General features: G+C 42.8%; 1 protein-coding gene across 3 annotated transcripts in view; it reads left to right on the top strand.

Moving 5' to 3' along the window:
- The window catches only part of cadm2a (cell adhesion molecule 2a), a 414,954-nt gene that overhangs the window by 311,980 nt on the left and 86,054 nt on the right, over positions 1-16,920 (top strand). For all 3 annotated transcript variants that reach the window (XM_079508605.1, XM_079508606.1, XM_079508604.1), the window contains one exon: positions 3,496-3,645. In XM_079508605.1, coding sequence (XP_079364731.1) covers positions 3,496-3,645 — 150 coding nt within the window. The remainder of the gene's footprint in view (positions 1-3,495; positions 3,646-16,920) is intronic.

The following is a 16,920-nucleotide window of genomic DNA, read 5'->3' as shown; positions in this document are numbered from 1 at the left end:
TATAGAAGCAGTGGTCTAAGTTACAGCTGTGTGTAAGTGAAGCGTATAGAAGCAGTGGTCTAAGATAGAGCTGTGTGTAAGTGAAGCATATAGAAGCAGTGGTCTAAGATACAGCTGTGTGTAAGTGAAGCATATAGAAGCAGTGGTCTAAGATACAGCTGTGTGTAAGTGAAGCATATAGAAGCAGTGGTCTAAGATACAGCTGTGTGTAAGTGAAGCATATAGAAGCAGTGGTCTAAGATACAGCTGTGTGTAAGTGAAGCGTATAGAAGCAGTGGTCTAAGATACAGCTGTGTGTAAGTGAAGCATATAGAAGCAGTGGTCTAAGATACAGCTGTGTGTAAGTGAAGCATATAGAAGCAGTGGTCTAAGATACAGCTGTGTGTAAGTGAAGCGTATAGAAGCAGTGGTCTAAGATACAGCTGTGTGTAAGTGAAGCATATAGAAGCAGTGGTCTAAGATACAGCTGTGTGTAAGTGAAGCATATAGAAGCAGTGGTCTAAGATACAGCTGTGTGTAAGTGAAGCGTATAGAAGCAGTGGTCTAAGATACAGCTGTGTGTAAGTGAAGCATATAGAAGCAGTGGTCTAAGATACAGCTGTGTGTAAGTGAAGCATATAGAAGCAGTGGTCTAAGATACAGCTGTGTGTAAGTGAAGCGTATAGAAGCAGTGGTCTAAGATACAGCTGTGTGTAAGTGAAGCATATAGAAGCAGTGGTCTAAGATACAGATGTGTGTAAGTGAAGCGTATAGAAGCAGTGGTCTAAGATACAGCTGTGTGTAAGTGAAGCATATAGAAGCAGTGGTCTAAGATACAGCTGTGTGTAAGTGAAGCGTATAGAAAGCAGCAGCTAGCCGATGTGATAAAAGCTGTCCAGGATATTGAACTCTTGGATTAATGGTTTATTTCCAGGCTTCAGGATCCCATCATCCTGTAACACACTGTTTATGTTTGTATCTTTCATAAAGAATGCAGGCACTCCATTGAACCTATAGCGACATCCACACAAAGTGCTTTCTTTGCGTAGAGCTGTCCATGGTGCTGAAAACAATTCACCAACCTGTGGGTCAGGGCCCACTGTCAGACCATGAGGATATTGCACGTGGGCTCTCAAATAATTCACAAAAGACTAGAAGATTGTATTGATTATGTAAACTTATATTTAATTCTTTATTTATGTATTTATTTTTAAGATTTTGTGCCTTTATTGATAGTTACAGTGAAGACGGACAGGGAAGAGGGAGAGAGAGAAGGGGAGAGACATGCAGCAGCAAGGGTTGTCATGAAGGCCAGAGCCTATTATGTGGCATGGACCACGGGGCCATTTTTGCTTTAAATGCTTGAAAAGTTTGTTTTCATTGTGATAAATATGAACTTAGGTATAACTAACATATACCACATTAATACTATCAATAATATAATATTAACCTGCTCATCATGGTCACATATTACATGTAGGATGCAGAAGGCCAATATGCACATACATACATGTGTATGTCCAATTATCTATGTAACCTTTTTATGAATAAAATGTCATTTTGTCCAATTTGTATGGTAGAGTTTGTTAATTCAATACAACTTATACAATTGGGATGGTTCCCTGCTCTTCTATTGAGACATTTAGATTGCGTCAAAGGTCATGCCTCACCAAGACACAGGATCTGACACACATTTTGTCCTGATAGTCAATCAAGATTCAATTCATCCCCTGAGCAAGCAGGCCGGCTCTATTAGCTCAATGGTAAAAATGTCAGCACTACATATAGTACAGATTTAACAGGTGTCAAAACTCAGACTTGATGTGGTTAAGTTAAGTGATGCAGATACACTTTTTGAACACAATGTATTTGGATCTGGACTAGAAACAGCTTGGGCTAAGCAAACAGAGATCATAATATACATTAATAAATGTGATATATTTATGTTGGCTTTGGTGCATCTTTCAGTTACTGAGAAGTGAATGTAACATTTTATAATTGCGTTGGAAGGGGATTTCCAAGGGATTGGGAAAGACAAAATCTCAATTATTCATTCATTCATTCAGTCGGTGGGTCGTTCCGGTCAGTTCGTGGGTGGGTGGGTCGTCTGGTCAGTCGGTGGGTGGGTGGGTCGTCTGGTCAGTCGGTGGGTGGGTGGGTGTATGGGTAGGTCGGTGCCAGTGGGTCGGTCATGCACACATTTTTCTATTGGTCTCTCCAAAAAGGTCACTATAGTGGTGGTTACATGGTTGTTTCAGTGAACTCTCCATGGTGCTGAAGAGTAGCTACACTGCTACAGTATACTACTACATACTGTAGCTATGAGTGACAGATTCTCTAGTCTAGGTCATACTGCCATGTTCACAGGCACCAACTGTCAGTGTCTGGGAGTCTGTGACACTTATGGATACCATATAGGGTTCTTGATAGGGTTCCAGGGTGTCCCCAGCTGAATGATTGATACTGTAGATATATCTACCGGTACACTCTCAGGTTATGGGGGTCGGTGGCCTTAATACACACCAAACTGAGGGTCCATGATATAACCACTGTCCGTTATGTATTCATAAAAGGTGCACCCCTGACCCACACACTTAAATTAACTCCAATTAAATGAACATGGATTGCAAAGTGCCGCGTCAATCAGTGTGTAAAAATCCCACATCCGCTCCCCGCCCTTGCCCAGCACCTCTCCTCCCTGAATTCCAACCATTCCCCCTGCACGTTTAGAAACAACAACACAACACAAACAATGCCCCTTTCATGTCTGCGTGTGAGTTATAGGGCTGCAGGCATCCAGCGCGCACGTGCACACACATGTCCGTGGAGAGTGGTTTTTAATTGGGCATCCCCGCGTTGCAGAAGGTCCAAGGGTTAGTCCTCGGGCTAAACGCCTCCCATGTGTTCCATGTTAGGGGCCAATTTAGCACACAGCGGTGGCTGTCCATCCCAGCTAAACTGGAGCCAGGTAATTAGGCTGTTTAGCCTTAACGCAAAGACGCAAAACACACCTCTCTCCTCTGTGGAGCTGGACCGTTTCCCACCGTGCTATAAGAGCAGTGAGCTCACGTTTTGGGGAGGATGGGGGGTATGGGGTTTATAGGGGGCAAGTTGTTCTTGCCTTCCTTCATTTCCTTTAAGTTATGTGCAGTGTTGTGCCATTGTTGGAGGCATGATGCAATTGTGAAAAAATATATAGGATATGGGTCAGGCTTTTTTTAATTGACCTGAAAATGATGTGACTGAAGGCTGTTGCTTAATTGGCGGGGGCAAACAATTCAATCAATCACACTCTTCGTGTTCTGGTTCTCTCCATCCATCCATCCATCCCCTCTCTCTCTCTCTCTCTCTCTCTCTCTCTCTCTTTACCCCCTCTCTTATTGTCTTATTGTCCTCTACTAACATGTACTATCTCTCTCTCTCTCCTCTCTCTCTCTCTCTCTCTCTCTCTCTCCCTCTCTCTCTCTCTCTCTCTCTCTCTCTCTCTCTCTCTCTCTCTCTCTCTGTGTGTGACAGGCCTCAGCGGCCAGTATCCTCTGGTCCAGAATGTGACTGTGACAGAGGGAGGAACGGCCAACATGACCTGCCGTGTGGAGTACAACGACAACACCTCCCTCCAGTGGTCGAACCCGGCACAGCAGACACTCTTTTTCGGGGACAAGAAAGGTGAGTCACAAGGGCAGGGCAAATATTGAACACAGAGTGATATTATTAGTACGCACGCACGCACGTGTGTGTGTGTGTGTGTGTGTGTGTGTGTGTGTGTGTGTGTGTGTGTGTGTGTGTGTGTGTGTGTGTGTGTGTGTGTGTGTGTGTGTGTGTGTGTGTGTGTGCTCATCTGTCTGAGGATCTGGAATCCTAGATGAGTGTTTCATGGATTCCCAGTCTTGTTATTGTCATTACATACTGTATGACATATTCCGGTAAATTGAAACTCTGTCTTGTCCTCCCCACACAAATCCATGTTGGTGAATGGACCCACTTTGGAGAACCACTGATTGGATTTCAGACGGTGCAGCCAGACATATAAAGAACAGTTTAATTTCACATGGATTGTTAAATTATTAGTATTTGTCTTGACGCAAAGGAGATTAAGAAGGCTTGTTATTGAAGCATAAATTGATTGATTGCTTGAATTCTTTATTAGCAATTTATTCTAAAAAGATAGCACACGCCCCCACCCTCCAGGGGGCTTGTTTCCATTGTGGTCCACTGCACTACATTAATCAGCAATACATACTGTACATGCAATACAATAAAATGACATTTAGAGTCCCAGTCATATCAATGGAGAGCTGATTTGGTGTAGGTGTTTGTGTTGGACACTACCCCAGATGAGAAAGCATTACTGGCTTCCCTCCCTCAAACCACCTGTGCTCATGAAATGCAATTATCTTCAAGGATAGAGGAGAGTTACGACCCCCCAACATTTGCATGAATAGTCTAAGACCAGACAATCAGACAAGAGGTGGTTCCAGTCTTCCAGATGGTCCTCGGCTAAATCATTGATACATTATCATTGAGGATTTGACAGTGTACATTAGGGTCCCAGAGATAAAACACTGTAGCAAATAGCGGTCTGTGGACTATAAAGGCAATGGTTCTCAACTTTCGTTTTATGTCAAATGAATATGCATTTTGTCATGGACCCTCATTTAAAATGATTTTATGACAGGGACCCCCATAGAAGATTTGTGTTGTTAAAATATTAAAATACTATGTACATAAAAACAGTTTGCATTTTCTAAAGATTTCTGGAAAATTTCCAAATGTTCCAAGGTTTAAAGTGGTTAAAGACAGGGTGAAATGGTTCATTTGGGCATTTTATTTTGAAGTTTCAGCCTCAAACGCTAGGATCTCAGTTTCTGAACCAATCAGAGCGTCGCATCCCTCCAGGCTATGGGACGTCTCTCCGTCTCATGCACACCACATGCAGAGTGGTTTGTTTACAAAGTGACAGAGAGACAGCAGCAAAGCCAGGGGCTTATCTCTAACCTACATATTTTAGTGTGATGATTAAGTTTAAAACGAGTAATACACTGTCTGGGTGTCATCTTGAACGAGATTAAAAAGTATTTCTGTAATCAAAACCACCTGTGTTTGAAGGACGATGCAGCAATGGGAATCAAACGGATACGCTTAATTGTTTTGGCTTTTATTGATGCGGGCCTCGACACGTCATCACGCAGCACGTTTTCATTTTAAGGAAGTAATAAAAATTCGATTTTATGGACTTTTTATATAAAATACACAAAAATGAAAATTTTCCTATTTTTTTGGCATCCATTGTTAGGTATGCCCATACGATGGAAACGGAATCCAGTATATACGCACATCTACAAAAAACTTGCAGGTGCTGAACAAAAAGATACGTACAGGAGAAAGAGAAGTAGTCCGCACACTGTTTGTAGCTCCCACAGGAATTTTATTTAGAATATAAGGATGACAACGTTTCGGCCCCTTATGGGTCTTCGTCAGGTATATACCTATCTTTGATATTCATTTTAGCTGTCCTGCCCCCATCCTATACAAACCCATTGCAACTTCAAACTTTATTTTAACCATGATAGATTCATCGAAAACACCCGTAATTTGTTTCTGGTGACTGATACTGCCCTCCTAATATGTGAGGTGCCCGTGTTTTTTTATTACCTTTTCCTTTTTTCCTTTTTTTGGGGGGGATAATTAAAAACATCTGGGAAAGAATAAGGCTCCATAAAAAATATCTACAAAATTATTTAAAGTAAATTAAAAAAGTAATTAAACAACACAGGCACCTGGCATATTAGGAGGACAGTTTGAGTCACCAGAAAACAATAATTGATGCACATCAATTAAAATACCAGCTGCCTTATATCTGCCGAATTGTGCTATGAAATGTACGCATGTGTGCAGTATAAAGTGACGGGTGGTAACTGGGTAATGTCCATGTGTACTGTCCACATGGCGGTCGTTCATTTGCACATGCATGCGTGGCTGTCCTTTAATTTGTACATGCATAAACCCCCCCGGCCGCTGGTTCTGTAGGGCATTGCCTAGCCTCGGTGAGGCGGGCGCATACGGCGACTGAATGTAGGTTCCGTCCGGCAGCTGGAAGGAAGCCTGCATCAACTGGGAATTTTGCAGGGCGTTGCCCAGCCTGGGTGATTGGGGCATGTAGGGCGAGCGGAGGTTCATAGGGGGCCGAAAGGATGCTTCCCCGCACAGCCTCCAAAAAGAGGACATGTCCGGGTAAAAGTGGACATAAGTGAAAGTGGATGTATGGTCTGTGTGTGTGTGTGTGTGTGTGTGTGTGTGTGTGTGTGTGTGTGTGTGTGTGTGTGTGTGTGTGTGTGTGTGTGTGTGTGTGTGTGTGTGTGTGTGTGTGTGTGTGTGTGTGTGTGTCCGTGCGTGCGTGCGCGCGCCGTGCCTGTTATCCCTTGGTTCGCACAATGTTCTGTCCTCGCTAAACGTTGTCCCCATGAACGTATATTCAGTTAGACAGACAGCTAAACAAGTTCCTAATCGAGCTCCAAAGAACAGGCCGGTGGGTTGATTTTAGTAGCTTTACTCAGGTAAATGTGAAACTGTGAACAGAATGACAGGAAATACACAAATGAGAATGTATACTACACAATATTATGAAAATGAAATGATACCACATGTTGCATCAATACACATATCACAGAAGCATAGTAAAGGCCTACATGACGTTTTTTCTTTACCATCACATAAACAGGCATAATCAACTGCCACAAACACAAGGTAATCTTGTCATCAAATACAAAGAAATACCATTATCCATCAATTTTCAGAACTAGTCCTTACCCGTTCTGAATATATGAACAGCAAATGATGTTCAGTGTGGGTAATCTATCTAATAATTTAGCGATTGCTCGCCCGCTGGCCCGCTGTCTATTTTGCTCGGTCGCTGTCCGTGTGGGTCTGTTACGCGGAAAAGTGTGTCCCAGTATTAATCTGTGTCCTCCCAACATGCATTTCACTGGTGACCTGGAAGAGGACGGACAGACAGCGACCGAGCAAAATAGACAGCGACCCGGAAGAGGACGGACAGACAGCGACCGAGCAAAATAGACAGTGGGCGAGCGATCGCTAAATTATTAGATAGATATGCATTCAGTGTACAAAACAACAAGAAGGCTAATTTTAAATAAACCTAAACTTAAAATAGCATGCCCAGTAAACATGGCCAGTTAGCAATTAGCATAGTTAACATGGGTTGTTGGCAACTAGCCTGACCAAACAAACTACATTTCACACAAATAAAGAAGTATCCAGATGCACATACAGTAGCTATACTAATAAACACAGACACTTACAGATGATGCCATGTGTAAACTATGAAGGGAAAAGACATCATGAGAAGGCAGCCAACAGTAACAAGCTGCTGCCCAGGCAAGATCTTGAGAAGAAATGAGAGACTAGCACTTCCTACTTGTGGAGCTATCAAAAATAGAATTGAGTAGCACTTCCTGTTCTATCAAAATAAAATACATGAGTGTAAATAAAGAAAAATAAGTACGGCAGCCAATGCGAATGATAGCTTGCTAGTACGCCCACTACGGCAGCCAATGAGAGAGATAGCTTGCTAGTCCAGAAAGGCAAAGCGACCGATCATAAACCAGCTCCGCTGTGCTTCACACAGCAGCTGGTAAAAAGGGCAGGTGTTTTCGATACATTTTACATGGTTAAAATGGAGGTTGAAGGTACAATGGGTTTGTATAGGAAGGGGGCGGGGCAGCTAAAATGGATATCAAATATATGAATACTGAATCAAGCAACTTAAAAACTGTCTGGGGTGTTTTTTATTTTTTATTTTTAAGTGAAATATCCCTTTAAATTCATGCCATATTAAAATAATAATAATAAAATCTAGGGCCCCCCTGGAACCCCTTCAAGGACTTTGAGAACCACAAGAATCACTGGGCTATAGAATCATAAAAAATATGCCAATGCTCACACCTTCTCCAGGGTGCAGTGTACTACACCAGCTGATTTCACTAATTAGGATGCCTTCCAGCGGCAAGGGAGGAACTAATTAGTGAAATCACCTGGTGTAGTGTTGGATGGTGACAGATAACCCGCAGCCTGATGTAGTGTTGGATGGTGACAGATAACCCGCAGCGGCACGGCCGGCATTACAGGATGTGACGCGCTGCCTTCCGAAGCGTCGCCTGCGTTAGGCGGGCTGCGCTCGTCAAATGGGACACTCCCAAGAGATACAACCTAATAAGAATATTTTTCAGGGTAGGACGAGTCTTAAGGATATCATTAAGTGAGACCAAATAGGCTTTTCTGTACCCGCGCATAAGCAGCTTTCTTCTCGCTCAACGATGAATAGTATGAAATTTAATCTAAGCCTTAAATCTTTTCTTTTCCAAATCCCTGGTGTGTCACACTTGAGAAAGCTAATGTCTCGATGGCTTCCCAGCCACTGTCCCATATTTCATCTGTGTGTGTGTGTGTGTGTGTGTGTGTGCGTGTGTGCGTGCGTGCGTGCGTGCGTGCGTGCGTGCGTGCGTATTCCCCAGTATCCATTGTATTTAAATGGAAGGGACACAAGCAAAAGAAAGACAGACGGGGAGGCACACACACACACACACACACACACGCATTCGCACAGAAACATAAACATGAGCATGGACCGTACTAGCAATGTTTGGAACCTCTATATCTACGCTGCTACGCTTTAGCTCTGAGATGAGGTTCCGAGGAAAGCTATCCCTGCACTGGTCAAAATGGAGTCTAGCTGGGTCGAGCCCGTCGACAAGTAGTAGATTAAACCACTTTCATAGTAATTTTTTCAAAAAGTAAAGGTATCAGAACCAAGATACAGTTGATAAACTTAACATAGGCCTGTAACATTTTAACATAGGCATCAATTAACCGCTTAAAATCAGGCTTGAATAAATAAATTGTCCAGTCAATCCCCGTTCGCATGCGCAGTACTACTTCCGTAAAATTGCATTGGGAAAACCGGGGAAAACATGCTACTGGCTGACAAACAACTGCTTTGTAAGTTGTTTGATGCCTATGTTAAAATGTTACGTGCCTATGTTAAGTTTATCAACTGTATATTGGTTCTGATACCTTTACTTTTTGGAATAAATAATGCGGAATAAAAGGGGTTTAATCCACTACTTGTCGACGGGTTCGACCCATTTCGACCTGTGCAGGGATAGCTTTCCTCGGAACCTCATCTCTGAGCTAAAGCGTAGCAGCGTAGATATAGAGGTTCCAAACGGAGCTAGGACTTAACACACGTGTCACAGTTCGAAACCAGAGAGGGTATAGGACCCAAATGCACGACAATAGTCAGGAACAGGTTAAAAATATTTATTAACACTGAGAAGCACTGGAAAAATAACAAACACTAGGAGAAAGGATAACTAGGAGATCACTTCAGGGACAGAAAACTGTGACAATCACTAATAAAGTAACTGAAAAAACAGGGGAGTATACTGTAGACACATGGGACACAGGTGAAACTAACTGACAATCAACACAGGGATAGGCTAAGACTAAAGGTGAGACAAGGCAGGAACAGAACTACAGGGGCAAACAGGAAGGCACAAAACAATACTACAAAATAAGAGTACACAGGTGTAAAGTTAAACTAAACTGCAACTGAGAAACAGGAAAATACAATACTTCAAAATCACAGGAAAACACTAACTGAAAACCAAGGACACAAGAAAAATACAAAACATGTCATGGAATGTTTACTCTCTTTCGTATACACACACAAAAGCTCTGATTCTCTCTCTTTCTCTTCAACTCTGTCTTGTTACCACGCATGCACACACGCACGCACGCACGCACGCACACACGCACACACACACACACACACACACACACAAAACAAATACCCAACAAAGCCCTGAAAAAGATAAGTAATTTCCTCCGAATGAGCTTCGAGGGACGCAATGGGAGATCTGCTCTGCTTTTCGCACATGACGTACCGTATGTGTTCACTGCGACTTTGAACTGTCGCATCTAAAAATGGAATTGCCATACAGATGCACCGTGACAGTGCTTTGATAACACGGAGCCCTCTCAATTAATTGAACGCACTTCTGAAACTTGCTGGAGTGACGTCCGCCTCGGAGCCATGACGACAACACTATATGAGTGAAACAAGAACACTGATGCTAAGAGGCAAACAACAATAAAGTTACTCAACATCTTCAAATGACTGTTAGCGATACATTGAAAATCTCCCCCATGTCATAAGAATAACATTACAGAGCAACCAACATCTGTAACTCTTGAGAGTGTGCTAATGTAACCAAATGGACCCACAAGGGTCCATTTGGTTACCTTTGCACATAGTCTCAAGAGTTGGACTGTGTAGTGTGTACAGTCACAAATTGGAGAGATGCGTGCGAGCACAACTCCTGTTGTATACACATGTACAGTTCAAATACAGTGCATGTCATGTACACTCCCATGTTAACGCTTGCCCTAACAAACACACATGCATGCGTACATACACATACAACACTCACTTACCCATGCACACCCAGCACCCACACACGCACACTCACACGCACGCACACACACACACACACACACACGCACACGCACACACACACACACACAAAAGTCAGCTAGGTCATAATGACTAATCAACACAAGCACTTCTACTCATGGCCTCCCAGGCTCTCTCCAGTAGAGTCTCTCACATAAAGAGGATTGGTTGCTATAGTCTCTCTCTCTCTCTCTCTCTCTCTCTCTCTCTCTCTCTCTCTCTCTCTCTCTCCAGTATTAGTGCAGTAATACAGCATGAATCACGCTCTCTTGTAAGTGTCTGCATGGATTAAGCGCATCTGGGGTTTACACAACTTCTTTCATTACCCCACTGCCCCGTGGGCTGTCTTGATTGTTTGTTTGCTTGTTTAGTAGTGTGTGTTTGTGTGTGTGCGTGCGTGTGTGTGTTCATGTGTGCGTGCGTGCGTGTGTGTGCTTAAACACAAATGTCTTTGTCTATGTGTTTGTTCATAGTGCGTGCGTGCGTGCGTGCGTGCGTGCGTGCGTGCAATGCCATGCATGTGTGTGTGTGTGTGTGTGTTTAGAGTAAACACACATTATGTATTTTGGCCTTTCACTGCTTTTTATCTATATATGGTAGGTGTGTGTGCGTGCACAGATGTGTCAATGTGTTGGATGCTCGTCCAGCTGTGTTGACTATTTGGAATGGTTGGTCTTTGACCAAGGAAAAGGTGATGGTGATTGGCCAAAATGGGGCATGGTGGAGACCAATGCACATCAGAGGCTCATGTGTTTCTTTTTGGAACACAGTTCTTATATGCCACAATATTGCAGTAAACACATCTATGGGAATTCAGAATGGGTGACCGTGACCCAGGTAGGATGCGTAGTTCATTATGACACCCATTATGATGATGCAGGTAGGTATTTTCATATACCACCATGCACAAAATGTCACTCAGATATCCTCTTCCTTTAGAATGTTTTCCATGAAGACTTACTTTCAGAGTCCATGCTGTTCCCAAGAACAGGTGTATTTAGGAACAATTTGCAGTGTAGATTCGACTCTCTAAGTATGAAGTTATGACAAAGTTATACTTAAAAAGCACTGCATTATGTGAAGAAATTTCACTAAGTTCCTCTAGAACTGTTTCCCGCAGCGGTCAATGGAGACATATTATTACCGTAAACTAACACAAATTGAAATAGAAATTTTAGAGGAAACAGCTGCCAGCTGCCATCTGGCTCCTCATGAAATTCCAGAACAAATGTCAATGGCGTGAACAACACAGCAGTTGGCTTTTGGTCTGCTCTGCAAGATACCTATTAGTAGAATCTGTCACTTTCAACCTTTTTGTCTCTATTGTGGGACTGAAGTTTAATTTACTTGTATTTATTTAAAAAATAAAACAAAACCCTAACCCTACAATTACAAATATTGTAATTATTATGTTCATGCAGATCTGCTATTTGTTTTAAAATGAGCTGAAGTGCTTAACGCTGGCCCTTACTATACCTAGAATGAGTGAGCAACCTTCACTGTTGCTTGTTGGTGGACACACTTTGGCTACTGACCATGTAACCATCACAGGTGACCATGTGTCCTGTAACCTATACCACGGCGCATTAGCATGAACACAAATGTGGCGACTGACTCCATTACGAGGCGTGTTCACGGCCGAGTTGGGGTTTTTGTCACCCTTTGATGTTGCGGGGCCGGGGCTCGGACGCACCGCCACCACACACAGATGGATGAAAGTATACGTGTGCTCCTCTTGTCTCTCGTCATCCTTCATAGGGTGCTCTGACGACGGCAGGCTTGTGAACACAGTTGTCGGAAATTTCAATTAAGTCACTGTCCCTAAAAAGCCTAGTTTTTGTCCTGCTTTTCCGCCTCTTGCTGTCGAGGGACTTGAGCTAGCTGTGCCTTGGCAGGCGAGAGCGAGAGGGATGGGGGTAGAGAGAGAGAGAGAGAGAGAGAGAGAGAGAGAGATGAGCGCTGGGCAAGAGGGATTCTGTCTTTTACAGGATTCAAAGGCTGGTAATATGTCTTTACAAATTGCTCTTTAAGTTTCATGTAATTCAACACTTGTTAATGCAGCGCCCCACCCCCCACCCCATTCGGTGGACACATTCTGCAAAGAGGCATAATTACAATTTTTTTCCCTCATTCCCGTATTTGAGGGACGCTCTGTGTAATTACTTTCCAGGCTAATTTCAAAAGCCCAGTCTGTGTCAATCGGTTCATGTGTGCAGTGTGAGGGAGCGCTGAGTGGTGTGTGACATGTAAATCATTTTATGTCTAATACTCTAGCCTTCCTTTGACTGTGTCGTCCTATGTGTTATGTTCACCCATTCACACACACACACACACACACACACACACACACACACACACACACACACACACACACACACACACACACACACACACACACACACACACACACACACACACACACACACACACACATTCACACACCGAATGCCAAGGTGGGGAAGGTTGCATTCAAAATGGAGTCAGTAGTAGATGACTAATTACCCATATATATGGGTAATGTAATTTAATTTCTTTCAGTAATGTCATTTAACATTGGATTCATTTTATTTTGTAGTAAAAATAACTGAAAGTGATCAGAATACATTACTCACTCAGTTTCTATAGAATAATACCCAAGTACTACTGTATATTTATCCAAAAGTAAAAAAGCAATATTTTCTTTTGAACATGAATGCATTGTTGTGCTGACATTTTGACATTTACCCCCAAAAAGTAATGATTTTCGAAAGTTAAAAAAAATCCATAATAGTGAAAGCTATATGACACAACACGTCACATTGTCATTTTCACTTTCTTACATACAGTACTAGATTTTCAGGCCACTAGTAACACCCCATGTGCAATGTAGTCATTTGTGATGTGACTATAGAGCGTCTTAGTCCCGCCCCCTTTCATGACGACGCCAGGCCCAGGAAATAATTCCCAATGCATTTTTCCCATAGACATTTCAAAAAGTATTTATTTAAAGACCTTTTACAGTATAGTACAATGCCAACTCGAGTCGTGACAAATCATGACAATAAACACAATATTTTGGACCAAACAAATAATTACAAAAAAGAAAAACAAGAAAAAAAGTGTTGTAACCTGCCGTTTTCTTCTTCTTTCTAATTATTTGTTCGGCCCGAAAAATGGTGTTTGTTGTCATGATGTCCCACAACTCGAGTTGGCTTTGTACGACGCTTAAAATGTCTTTAAATAAATACTTTTTGAAATTTCCTGGGCCCTGGTAGGGGGCGGGACTGCGGCGCTCTATTCACATGCCAGACCCCTGAACAGTGTTTGTCCCAAGTTTGGTGAGACTATCATCACCCTCTATGGACTTGAAAGTGCGTGTTGAAAGAGCTAGTTATTGGATCCACTAGTCCATGTACCCAACCCTTTACATGTATACAATCATCATTGTGTTCATTTATTTCTGGGATTTTTTTTTGTTGTATTTTTGCATGGGTGAAAAAAAATTCTTTGGGTAGCAGAAAGAAAAACAATTTCTTTTTGCATTTTTGTATTTTTGCATGGGTGAAAAAAAAATCTTTGGGTAACACTTTATTTTTGTTCCAACTATACCTTTTAAAATGTTCTGAATAGAATAGAATATAAAAAAATCATTCTACCTAAATTATTTTTTCACCCACATAAAAAACAAATTCACCAACTTAAAAAAGAGACAAAAACACAAAATAGAAGAAAAAGAAATAGGAAAAGAAAAGAAAAAGAAAATCTACTACTATAAATGACCCCTCAAGGGCTCTGTACTGCCATCTTCCAGTACTGTGAAGACTGATGGTATATAGATAACATTTAGATATTTTCATAACAGGTACAGTAGATAAAACATTTATGATAATGAATAATATAGGAAAATAATATGTCAACAGAGCTTTTAAAGAAGTGAATAAAATAATGTTGTTGTGTAAGGTAAAGCCACCATGCAAACCACCTCATTGCTGCCTTATATGTAAGGAGTAAATCACGAACAAGATGATATGCAAACGGAGTTGTTGGTTGCAGTGGTTCCCAACCTCTTTACCTCCTTAGATGTTCTATTTTAGGCGCATCGCATCATTCCACACAATATAAATGAGGCTGACTAAGGTTGCAAATAATGGCCCCAGTGTTTATAGGGACGGGGCTATTATTTGGACGAGGCGAAAGGGCCTAGCTGTCCTGACCCCTTATAATTTATACATTATGGATAATTAGTGAGGACTTAGACTGTTATTCATCTCAACTGCTCTATTATGCAAAATGGTGTCAGACCCCGGGCTGTTATGTAGGTAGTGGACGGCTATTTGAGTAAGGGCTACTTTTTGGAAATATGAGTGTGTGCGCACACTGTAAACACATCACGCAATAATAAGTTAGCATTGATGGCCAAAGTCCCCTATAGCACGTTCTCCATCCGGTGGAATCTGGAGTGACCCTGTGAACCTTCTTTACAGTCTGGTCTAACCCTATAGCATGTCAGGCATCAGGCTGACAGGCTGTATGTGCAGCATCCCATCTCTCCTTACTACACAGTCTGATGAAATCTGTTTAAACATTAAGATTAGGGTCATGGGTGAACAGCTCAGGGCAGGTTAGGGTCATGTTTAGGTCAGCGGTACTGTTGAATAAGAAATGATTTCAGGCTGTTACTTGTCAAATATTCAGCTGTCAGAATCAATCTGCTGACTGCTGTGTGTGTGTGTGTGTGTGTGTGTGTGTTTGTGTGTGTGTGTGTGTGTGTGTGTCTGTGTGCGTGCGTGCGTGCCTGCCTGCCTGCCTGCCTGCCTGCCTGCCTGCCTGCCTGCCTGCGTGCGTGCGTGCGTGCGTGCGTGCGTGCGTGCGTGCGTGCGTGCGTGCGTGCGCCGTGCAGACATCCACACAGTGCATACTGATTTGTAGAGTGATGGAAGCTTTGATGCGTTCAGAATGTTCCGGGCATGGAGACGCTTCTAAAAGTTTCTAAAAGTAAATATAAAACTGAGAGGTGCCTGACCGACTCCTCCCCTCCCCCACCCCACCCCTTGTACTATTATTAAAATGATCGGGGAACTTTCTTTAGAAACTCTGCTGGGGAAATGAAACTTTTCTTTCTGTTTTTCTTTTCCACGGTATGTGTGCCGTTGATGATCGGGAGCTCCGTTTGAGACACCCTTTCATATCTCTCCTGAAGATTGCTACGCCGCTCCTACTCTGTGACAGGAAAATAAATAAATAAATGCTCCACTGTAAATCTCCAAAGATCTCGAACGAGTCCCCCTGCACAGACAAGGGTCATAAAACACCAGAGGTGGCGGTGGGGTGCGGTTTGGCAGGCCTTGGTGGGATAAAAGAGAGGAGTTAAGGAGGCATTTTATAGGAGCTTTTAGACCTGGTTATCACACCTGAAGGACAACGGAGAACTTTCTGTGACCTTGACATTTTCTCATCTCCCTTTTCTCATATTTTCTTTCTGTCTCTCTATCGCTGCATGCCTGTCATGAAATATTCAAATCAACCATTGTTTGAAAGCAATCCAAAATAAAACTCCCCTGCACGCACGCACGCACACACGCACGCACACACGCACGCACGCACGCACGCACGCATGCACGCACGTGTATAGAGAGGCAGGTGGCAACAATTAAAGACAGGAGATGTGGTGGAGGTGCTTCACAGGCAGCCATCATTACGGCACAGTGCCCAAGGATCAGAGAGAGCGGTTTCTCAGCAGTCTTCCTTTGCAGCAGGCACAGTGTGAGTAAATAGGACACTCTGGTGCACAGCTCGGGACGCTGCATTCCTCTGGTGACGGCCATCATTAGCGGAGTCTGCTTGTCAGACACTTTTCACCAAAGAAAAACCACCAGAGACCATAAATGGAGACTGGGATGATTAGTGCGGATAGCAGCGGTGAGCGACAGGTGTTTTACAGCCTGGAATGATTAGCATGGATAGTACACAGTCAAATCCTCATTGATTTTTTTAAGCCGTACTTGTTCAATTTCAAGGACCTCTGCAACTATTTGGAACCTCCTCGAGGAACCCTGAGGGTCTCTGAACACGACTTTGAGAACCGCAGATTTAAGCACATGAACCCTAGCATCCCTAATTTGGGCATGTCATCATAAATGGTAATTGGTGCATTTATATAGCGCCTTTATCCAATGGGCTTTACATAGATTGTGCATTACATTCACCCATTCACACACACATTCATACACATTTTGCTTTGTAGCTGTGCAGCAACAGGTATTTCCATCCTTGCTTAGGAAATCAATCCCCCTTTTTTCCCCTCCCAATTCATTATGCCAATTCCTGAATTCCCCACACGTTTGGGTAATCTTGTTACTGCTGACCCCTACTGGTTGTTCTTCAAGGTCATTTATTGGTACATCTTGTGTACAGATACATTAGTGTAAGCA

Source organism: Electrona antarctica (genome assembly GCF_951216825.1).
Source record: "Electrona antarctica genome assembly, chromosome: 8".
In the NCBI taxonomy this organism is placed as follows: Eukaryota; Metazoa; Chordata; class Actinopteri; order Myctophiformes; family Myctophidae; genus Electrona; species Electrona antarctica.
This window is presented reverse-complemented; position numbering and strand designations above follow the sequence as displayed.